Here is a 9,979-nt window from a genome sequence, read left to right as displayed (position 1 = left end):
CTCTTTGAAAAATGGCCCCCTCCCTTCAAATCCAGAACCTAACCCTCAATTAAATACACCAATCAGTTCATTATAGTACCTGCCCTCCCCGACTCAGTTAAATACAGTACACCATCCTAGTTCAGTGTTTCCCAAAATACTCGGAATTGGTCTGGTCACCACACCCTAATCCCACACTAGTCCTGACCCTCCAGCGATGCCGCTCCACCCTTCAGTAGCACTTGGTTCCAGTCTAAGCAGCTTGAGCTGGTCTGCCCAATCCACCCCCCATGGCACTTTGGTCTCCCTGGCTTCTTGCCCTTGGGCATATCCTGTATACCGTCCTGGTGGCAACCCCAGGGGGACTGGTCTTTGGAGAAAAAGGTACAACTGAAGAGGGTGAATTGAAGCTATAGTTGCACAGTCTTGTCTGACTCTCTGCGGCCCCATGGACTGTAGCCTGCCAGGCTCCTCTGTCCATGGAATTCTCCAGGCAAGAATACTGGAGTGGATTGCCATGCCCTTCCTTCTTCAGGGAATCTTCCCCGCCCCCCACCAACCCAGGGATCAGACCCAGATCTCCTGCATTGCAGGCAGATTCTTTACCGTCTGAGCCACCTGGGAAGCCTGAAGAAGGTGCAGGGACAGGGAAGAAAGCAAACCTCTGGCCTCGGAGCAGGTCTGGCCGAAAGTGGGGAGTCTGCAGACTCAGCAAGTCTGGCTGGAAGACGCAGACTCACAGCAGGTCTGGCCGGAAGTCTAAGGGGTACGAGGCCCAGGGCAGGCTCTGGCATTGCCACACACTGCCCAAGACCTTAGGCAGGACCTCCCTTTGTGACCCCCAAGATTACTGAGAACTGTTCACTGCCCTCTTACAGAAATGCTTCTGAATCTTTTGTCTCATCCTGCCCCCCCGACCTGCGTGGTGGACACCCTCCTGACTGCCCTCCCCTGCCAGGCAACTGGTTTTTTCCCTGCCTTGTCACAACTTAGCATGCCCGTGTCTGTCCCCTCCCCGCGATTCCCAGGGGACTGCTGGTTGATGCGGGGTTCATTGGAAGAGGGAAAGTGGGGGCCATGGTCAGACAGGGCACAAGACCCAGGGCGCAAAAGCATGAGACAGCACACAGCTCAGTCCAGGACAGTTGGAGCTGGAGTTTCTTCCTTCCCCTTCCCCAACACCCCCCAGCCTGGGCACAGGCAGAGCCTGCAGGCTCCCAGCCCCTCGCTGCCACCTCTGGCTGGCCTAGGCGCCGGGCTCGGACCACTGATCCGATCCATCCGGGAGCCTGCGGTCGGGGCTGTCGAGGGAGGCCTGAACCAGCACGCTCTGGGCATCACTGACAGCCACGTCCAGGGAGGTGCGGAGCATCCGGTAGACGGTGGCGAAGGACAGGCTGCAGGAGGCCAGGGAGCCCAGGATGGGCACGTTGAGGAGCTTCTGGCTGAAGGCCGAGGCGTCCCCAGAGGCCTGACCCAGCAGCTCCGCCACCAGCGCCTCGGTGACCTTGGTCTTCGGGCCCTGTAGCGCCTGCAGGATCTTGTGCAAGGGCTGGCCCGTCTGCTCCGCCAGCCTGACCAGGGATCCCCCGTCCAGGCCGAAGCTGTGGCGGTAACCCTCCAGGGCCCGGGTGAGCGTGTATAGGTCACACGCCACCTCCGGCAGGCCTGGCACGGGCCTTGGGTTGGCCCCGCAGGCCACCGTGGCCACCAGCCAGATGTGCTGCCTCAGCGAGGCCGCCTTCCGCTCCAGTGTGGGCTTGGAGACGTTGGGCAGGGCCACCAGGAACGCATGCCGCTTTTGACTCTCAAGGTCCCTCACCATCGACTCCTCCAGCAGGCGGAAGTCATACTTGCCCAGGTCGAACATGGACAGCAGGAAGACCTCGGGGTCCCTGAGTCCCTGTGCTGCAGGGGACAAGGGCACCTTGGGTGAGTTTCCCCACTGAGCAGACTCAGGTGTCCTGACAGCTGCCTGTGAATGGGGGTGGGGGGGGTGCGGGGAGGGATGGGGGGTGGCAAGCTGCGTCTACACAGCTTGTGGCTTAAGAGCATCAGCCCTGGAGCCAGGCTGCTTGAGTTCAGATCCCAGCCTCCCTCCCTACACCCTGTGTGGCCTCAGGCTAGTTACCACACCTCTCTGGGCTTCCATGTACTTATCTGTAAAACAAGAGCATGGGTGTACCTTCCTCCTAGGGATGTTTAATGAGCTGTGAGCATGGTGCCTGGCCTCTGGGGAGCCCCCTGGCCCCCCGCCCGAGATGTGTCAGCATGGGCATGGGTGCATTGCATTTGCACTGGCCAGTGGGACTTCCCAGGTGGCGCTAGTGGTGAAGAACCCGCCTGCCACTGTGGGAGATGTAAGAGACTGAGGGTTCGATCCCTGGGTTGGGAAGATCTCCTGGAGGAGGGCATGGCAACCCACGCCAGGACTCTTGCCTGGAGAAGCCCCATGGACAGAGGAGCCTGGCAAGCTACAGTCCATGGGGTCGCAAAGAGTCGGACACGACTGAGCGACTTAGCATGCACACACCCTTTCTTTTCTTTAATGCAAGTGACTGGTCTCTGTCATCTGTGATTGAAATGGCAGCTGTAGGCGGCATTTCACCAGCAGGGGCTGCATAACTTGGGCGGCCTTACCCCACCTTGGGCCTCAGGGGGAAGATGCAGGGGAAGCGGGGTCATCCCTCAAGAATCCAGCCCCCACAATCAATGAATAAATAAAATAATTAAAAATAAGATAGATAGGAATTTCCAGGCAGTCTAGTGGTTAGGACTCAGCGCTTTCACTGCAAGGGCCTGGGTTCAATCCCTGGTCGGGGAACTAAGATCCTGCAAGCCGCATAATGCGTCCAAAATAAATAACCCAGCCCCCCAGAGCCTGCCCCTCACCCTCCAGCCGCTGCACACAGTCGTCCCGGATCTGGTTGAGCACCCTCTCCTCCGAGAAGGAGCTGGGGCGGCGGCTGCGGGAGGCTGCGATGTCCACGTCCACCTTGGAGCGAATGTAGTAGAAGCGCTTGCCCCATCGCAGGATCTCGCAAGCCAGCTCGGTGAGGTTGGTGGTGAAGCTCTCCGAGGTAATGATGAGGAAGAAGTCATACCGGAAGAGCTGTACCCGCTGGAAGTATTTGTCAGCCCGGAAGGCGGGGGTGCCAACACCCGGCAGGTCCCAGAAGACGACATTGGGGTACTTGGGATGTGGGTACGGTGTGGGGTCCACGGTCATTTCCACCACGCCCGTGCGGGCTGAATTGGGGTCCTCGTCCCCCAGCCCCCGGATGGCGTTGACGAAGGTGGACTTGCCTGAGCCCATCCCCCCAGTGACACCGATGTCCAACCGGACGTTCTCCAGAGAATGAAGTGTAGATTGTAACTTGGCGGCGACTGCTGGCAGGTCCCCCGCCTCAAAGGCCTCCTTCAGGGCCCTGGTGTCCTTTGAGAGCTCCAGGATCTTGCACTGGCTGAGGCATGATTGGAAGACCTCTCTGGCCATGGGCTGCCTGACCCCTAGTTCTCTGTCTTCAGGACTTGATGACCTTGGACAGGGAAGGGAAGGGAGTGTTTTCACTCTGAGTTGCCCTATCTTCTCTACATCCCTCAGCTTGCCCAGAGTATTTGTGGCATCACCAGTAATAGCGCTGAGGGTGTTACAAGATGCCAGGTCTGGTGCTAAGCGCTTTATTTTAGTTCACATTTACTCATCACCGCCAGCTTCTCCTGAAGTACCCACAAATCCTCAAACCAGCCGGAGAAGAAATTTCCCTCCCTTGTTATCCACATTTGGCATTGAGTAAATAAATGAGGCCCAAGGTCCTCCAGCTAATGCGTTGGAAAACTGAGAATGGGGCTAAGGTCTTCTGGCCCTAGAATTCAAAGTCTTAACTTTGAGGAAGGGGGCAGGGGTTTTACCATGCGCCCGGCACCAGGATTAAGAGCTGGAACCTCCATCACTGGTAGTCATAACTAGGCTTTATTTGAGGTTTACTTGGGGCCAGCCACTGTTCTAACCACGTTCACGATTTTGTCAAGTCCGTATGATGGACGGGGCAGCCAGCTCACATCCTGGGATTGTGTGACTGTGTCTGGTCCCAGCTGTGCCAGGGGTTTGCAGGAGTGACACCAGCCAAGTCACAGCCCCACCAGGGCTTTTATTTTCCCCTCTGTGAAGGGTCGGGGGTGCCAGTTTCCTCACCTGTGGAATGGAAAGATGACTCCTCAGAACCGTCCAAGCCCTACTGTTTTAGGAAGACTCACGGTCTTACCGCTGACGAGGTTCAGGCAGAGGCCAGCTTGGGAAGGGCGGGGAGCATCCGGCTGCGCTTGATCGTTATCTGTAGGTAGCCGTGGGAGGGTTCTGAGCAGGGAAGGAAGAGGCCCACTGGGGACGTTAGCAAGAGCCCTCCTGGGAATTCCTTGGCGGTCCAGTGGTTAGGACACCACGCTTCCACTGCCAAGGTCCCAGGTTCGATCCCTGGCCGGGGAACTAAGATCCCACAAGTTTCATGGTGAAGCCAGTAATTTTTTCCAAAGAGCCCTCCATGACCTTACAGTGCAGGAGACTAGGGCCTGGGAGACAAGGGGGGGGCGGGGGCAGGACCTGGGTGGGCAGGGCCAAGAGCTGGAACAGGGGCTGGGGGTGGAGATAGGGAAGGGAGAGATAGAGGCAGAAGGGACAGGACAGAATGAGGCCACCGGTTGGAAGCAGGGGACAGTGGTCACCCAGGCTGTCTCTTTTAACCTCAGGCCCATTATACTGAGAGCATGCCCAACCTTTCCATCTCAGCCACTTGGGGCCAGTGAATCTGAGGGTCCACAGATATAAGGATGTGGGCTGTGCCTTTCGAGAATGGATTTGAGAGAGACCACCTTTCTCATGCATCTGAGAAATCCCTACCATGGGGATTTCCCCCTGGGGGTCTGGAATATCCCTACCATGATCCTTTGTACCCTCTTTGGTGCAGAAAGGTCCATGTGAACCCCAAATAGTCCTCGCAGAGCCAATGGGAGGCCTGGGAAGACAGGAATCTTTTTGCAAAGCACAGAGTTCTTCAGCAAAGAAATTTTAACACCCCAGGTAAAAGTGGACCCTCTTAGTCCATTTCCCAGTGTCAGGGGTAATTTGAGGCCCCTAGATGGGGCTAGAGGAGCTTCCCAGGTGGCACAGTGGTAAAGAATCTGCCTGCTAATGCAGGAGACGCAGGAGATGTGGGTTCGATCCCTAAGTCAGGAAGATCCCCTGGAGTAGGAAATGGCAACCCGCTCCAGTATTCTTGTCTGGAAAACTTCATGAACAGAGGAGCCTGGCGGGCTGCAGTCCATGGGGTCGCAAAGCATCATATATGACTGAGCACGCACGCGCGTGCACACATATGTACAACGAGGCTAGAACTATCATCAGGTCCTGGAACAACTCAGGGAGTGTTAGTGAGGCCATCTCCACTGCACCAGAACCACCCTGTGAATTCCTCAAATCCCACCCTTCCCTGGACCCTTGTCTCAGTCCACGGATGGTCTTGGGGCAACCCCTGTCCTGCCCAAGTGCCCCAGTCTGGTAATTCCTTTTTAAACATGTGTGACCCTCAACTTAGCATGTGAGTTTGGGTTTGAGCAGATAAGGGTGTCAGATTCACTTCTGCATCCATCTGAAGAGCCCAGCACAGAGCGAGGGGCTGTGCCAAGCAGTTGAGGTCCCAGGGTCACCTCAGTGTGTTATATACCCTGTGTCTTCTGCACCCAAAGCCTCGTGCAGCTCCAGAAATCCCAACAGGCACCCTGTCAGACCCACGGCCTTATAGCACCATCCCCAAAATTCATGCCCAGCCACGCAGCTAGGCACACACAGACCTGGAACCCCAGTCTCAGCCAATCACTCACAATCTTAGACCCACCCACAGCATCCAAATCACCAAGGCTTACCAAGATCCCTCCCAATCAGACACACCAGCAAGCTCATTCCCGCATGCATCCACATGCAGACACACCGGCCATCTTTCTGAAATGAGACCTGTTCCAGGGGGCTGGTGCCGTCCCGCCTCCTTTCTCCGTGGATGCTCATAGAAGCGCCTGCCCACCCTCTCACCACCTCCACTCCATTCTGTTTCCCCAGGTCTGCACAGAGGCCAGTCCAGTGGCCACCTGGCCGCCCCCTCCCTGCTCCCCACCCCCCATCACTCACAGGCAGCAGGGCTGGCTCAGGATGTCCCCTCTCCCTGGCATCTGTTTCACCCAATTGGTTGCTAGGCACTATTGTGCCCAGCCCGGGTACCCACTGGCTGCCCCTCCCCCACCAGAGCAGGCCTTTGGAGTTCTCAGAAAGGGACAGAGACTGCAGGCCCCAGGGCCCATTCAGCCACCCACCTATGTTGACAGTGGGCTCCTGGCTTGGCTCCCGGCCAGGCTGTCCTGTTGCCCCCAATGCCCCCCCTCCACTTGGGGATCAGGGGGAGAGAGGCTTTTTTTTTTTCAAGAGTCCTGCCCCACCCCCATCCACACCTTGAACCTCTGCCTCCCAAGATCAATTCCTATCCCCGGTTAGGGACTTGGCCTCAGGCCTCCCTCCGCCTGCCTCCCTCCGCCTGCCCCACCCCGTCCCCACTCAGCAACTGCATCTCATTTTCACCACATTAGGCCTTTTTTGAGTGTTCGGTGGGTTTTCAAAAGGCTTGGTTTGTGGGTGAGGTAGTGGGTAAGGGCTGCACTTTCATTTGTCTTCAGACAAGTCTCGCTTCTTCCAGCTGTCCAGAATGTACTTAAGGAGGAGGCCAAGCTTCCGGCGGGTCAAGAGGGGGGCTTCCTCCATGCTCCCCTCCCCGGATCCCCGCTTCTCCACACCGTTGTCACCAGCCGCCTCCAGGCTGACATCGGGCTGAGGATCCTCCTCCTCCTCCTCCAGGGCCTTGATGCGGACGCGCTGGGCATCCTCGGCCATCTCGTTGAGGCAGCCCTGAAGCATAGTGTAGACGGTTCCGAAGCTGATGCCGCCGGCCACCAGCGTCCCGAACACGGGAATACCCTTCTCAAAGGCCCGGGCCACCCTCATGGCACCGTCGGACGACTGGGAGTAGAGGCGCAGGACCGTCTCGGGGGAGACCTCGTTGGCCAGCGGGGAGCGGATGACGGAGCGCAGGTCCCCCGCCTGTTTGCCCACCTGCTCGGCCAGCTTGGCCAGCGAGTCGTCGTCCAGGCCGAAGCTGCGGTGGTAGCCGCGCAGCGAGCGGATGAGCAGCGCGTCGTCGTAGGCGGCCGCCAGCCCGGGCACGGGCAGGGCCTGGATGACCCCGGACACCAGGGCCGTCTTGAGCACCTGCTCCTGGAGCATGTCCTTCTTCTTCTGCAGGGCCTCCAGAGAGATGTCCGGCAGCGACAGCAGGCCGGCGTGGCGCCGGTGAGCGGGCAGATCGTGCTCCCAGGTGGACATGAGCAGCGGGAAGTCGAAGCGCGCGGGTGAGAGGTTGGACACCAGGAAGACGCGCGGGTCGTGGACGCCGGCCCCGCGCAGCCGCTCTGTGCAGTGTTCACGGATCTCGCGCAGGACCGCCCCCTCGCTGAAGCCCGAGGGCCGCTGCATGCGCGTGGCCGCCAGGTCCTCGTCCACCTTGGTGCGCACGAAATAGAACTTCTTGCCCTGGCGCAGGATCTCGGAGGCCAGGCGGCTCTCCACCGCGCCGCAGCGGCGGGGCGAGACGAGCAGGAAGAAATCATAGCGGCCGAAGTCCACCTGCTTCAGGTACTTGTCGGCGGAGCAGCCGGGAGAGCCGGCCCCTGGCAGGTCCCACAGGGTCACGTCTGGAAACTGCGGGTGCGGGTAGGGCGAAGGCTCTATTGTGGTCTCCACCACGCCAGTGAGGGCCGCGTCGGGGTCCTCGGCGCCCAGGCCGCGAAGGGCGTTGATGAGGGACGACTTGCCGGCCCCCGATTCGCCTGTTACGCCCACCTCCAGCCGGGTGCAGTCCGAGGAGGCCAGCAGCTCCCGGAGGCGGGAAGCGGCCTGGGAGATGTCGCCCGACTCGAAGGCGGTGCGCAGGGCCTCCAGCTCTTCCTTGGCCATGAGGATGGTGGTCTCCTCCCCGGACACCGCTGGCAACTTCGAAGTAGCCATGGTGACTGGCGGGTCAGAGGGTGCGGGGCGGGTGGGGGAGAGTCACGGACGGATACGTGGTCCTCAGTGTCTGCAGGGGAGAGAGCAGAAGGGAGCCGCTCAGGCCTCCTGGAACTTGGCGTGGGGCAGGGAGAGACCTGGAATACCTTTTAGACAGGAAGTAGGGAGGGGGCTTTGGAGTCTGGTGGCCCCAGGTTCCCATCCCGTTTCTGCCACTAACCTGTGTGACCTGGGGCAGAACGAAGCACCTTTCTGAGCCTGTTTGATTCCTTACATAATCAGTGTAATGACTGACCTGCCTCCCGAGGCACTGAGGAGTCTTCGGGATAACCCTAGGAACTCCCACCATTTTATGGACAGCTTGAGACCCATGCCATCACATGGGGCCCCACATTAAAAGGCCCAGCTCTTCTGGGACTTCTCTGGTGGTCCAGTGGTTAAGAATCCACCTTGCAATGCAGGGGATGGGGTTCGATCCCTGGTTGGGAAACTAAGATCCCACATGCTGCTGGGCAACTAAGGCTGCGTGCCACCACTAGAGAGCCCAATTGACCCGACACACAGCTAGATAAATAAATAAATTTTTAAAATGAAAACAAAAGGGAGGTGGGAGGGGGGATCGGGATGGGGAATACATGTAACTCCATGGCTGATTCATGTCAATGTATGACAAAACCCACTGCAATGTTGTGAAGTAATTAGCCTCCAACTAATAAAAATAAATGAAAAAAAACAACAAACAAAAAATGAAAACAAAAAAAACCCAGCTCTTGCCTTAACGCTCTTCTGACATTGACTAAAATTCTAAACATTCGAAGCAAGGGTGCTGCGTTTTCATTTTGGACTGGGTCCTGCAATTTGTGTATGTAGCCAGGCCTGCAGTGGAAGGGGCTTTAGCTCAGCTCCTGGGCCCAGGCAAAGGGGGCGGTGGATCTCCCGCTGCTGCCTCTTCGGTGATTAGAAGCAGCAAGAAGTGATGGCCAAGGGGACCCAGACCCTGGAGCCGCACTGCCTGGGATTCCATCCGGGCGGGCCCTACCACATACCAGCTGAGAGACTGGGGGCAAATTCCTGACCGCTGCCTCACTTTCCTCATCTTACAGATCAAAGCCATCTGCAATCCTTATAGCAGACCACCTCCTAGAGCTTTTGAGAATGAAATGAGTTCATCCAGAAAAAGCACTTAAAATAGTGCCCGACCCAGTATCTGTCCAGCAGAACCCATTGTGAATTTCACCTCAGAGGCCAAGTACATTTAGTATGGCATTGAGCTGTGATATAATTTTACTTTGATGTGCATTGTGAATTTCAGCTACACTTAGATAGACGTAAAATGATAATTAAAATGCTGTAGCCCACTTATCTAATGAAATCAGCACCCAGTCACTATTTTGTTGACTATGAGAAAGTTTATGTTAATTTTTAGGGTCTGATAGAATATTTCATGTGTATTACAGGGGTATTCATATGCTATGTCTTTAAACTTTATTTTCAAAAGCTTAAGGCCCAAATATAAACTTCTCTGGAAAAAAAAAAAAAATAGTGCCTGACCCAGAGCAGGTGGTCTGTGCTATCAGCATCATCGTTATCATCATCAGTAATATTCCTGGCTGTGTGACATCCCTGCGCTCTCTGCGCCTCTGCTGTGGCACCTGCATGGTGGAAGATAACCTTGCCACGTCGCAGGGCTTCTGTGACCATCATGAGCCCCCTCACCTGTCTGTCTCTAGGTCACCTTGGAAGATATTCTTGGGTTCAGCCACGCCCCCACCCTGGGCGTCTCCTTAAACACCCAGCCCTGCTTGGCAGGGCTGGCTAGGCCAAGTCCCCTCCCACCTCCAGGAGCCCGTCATGGTGGTCTCTCCTGAGATCCGTCCTCCTCACCTGGGAGCTTCCCTG

At 57.2% G+C, this 9,979-nt stretch overlaps 2 protein-coding genes across 2 annotated transcripts; both read right to left on the bottom strand.

Moving 5' to 3' along the window:
• Positions 1-128: 128 nt before the first annotated feature.
• On the bottom strand, positions 129-3,930 carry LOC133055112 (interferon-inducible GTPase 5-like). Its single transcript, XM_061140568.1, has 3 exons — positions 3,892-3,930; positions 2,872-3,658; positions 129-1,887 (listed from the first exon to the last, which is right to left on the bottom strand). Exons 1-3 carry the CDS (start codon positions 3,928-3,930, stop codon positions 1,226-1,228), a joined length of 1,488 nt encoding a protein of 495 aa, XP_060996551.1. The 3' UTR covers positions 129-1,225.
• A 2,537-nt stretch (positions 3,931-6,467) lies between these two features.
• Positions 6,468-9,039, bottom strand: IRGC (immunity related GTPase cinema). The gene has a single exon (XM_061139494.1). The coding sequence runs from the start codon at positions 8,078-8,080 to the stop codon at positions 6,683-6,685; it is 1,398 nt and encodes a 465-aa protein (XP_060995477.1). The 5' UTR covers positions 8,081-9,039; the 3' UTR covers positions 6,468-6,682.
• Positions 9,040-9,979: the final 940 nt, after the last annotated feature.

This window comes from Dama dama, chromosome 4 (assembly GCF_033118175.1).
Source record: "Dama dama isolate Ldn47 chromosome 4, ASM3311817v1, whole genome shotgun sequence".
In the NCBI taxonomy this organism is placed as follows: Eukaryota; Metazoa; Chordata; class Mammalia; order Artiodactyla; family Cervidae; genus Dama; species Dama dama.
Note: the sequence above shows the minus strand (reverse complement) of the source record. Positions and strands in the feature narration are given on the sequence as shown.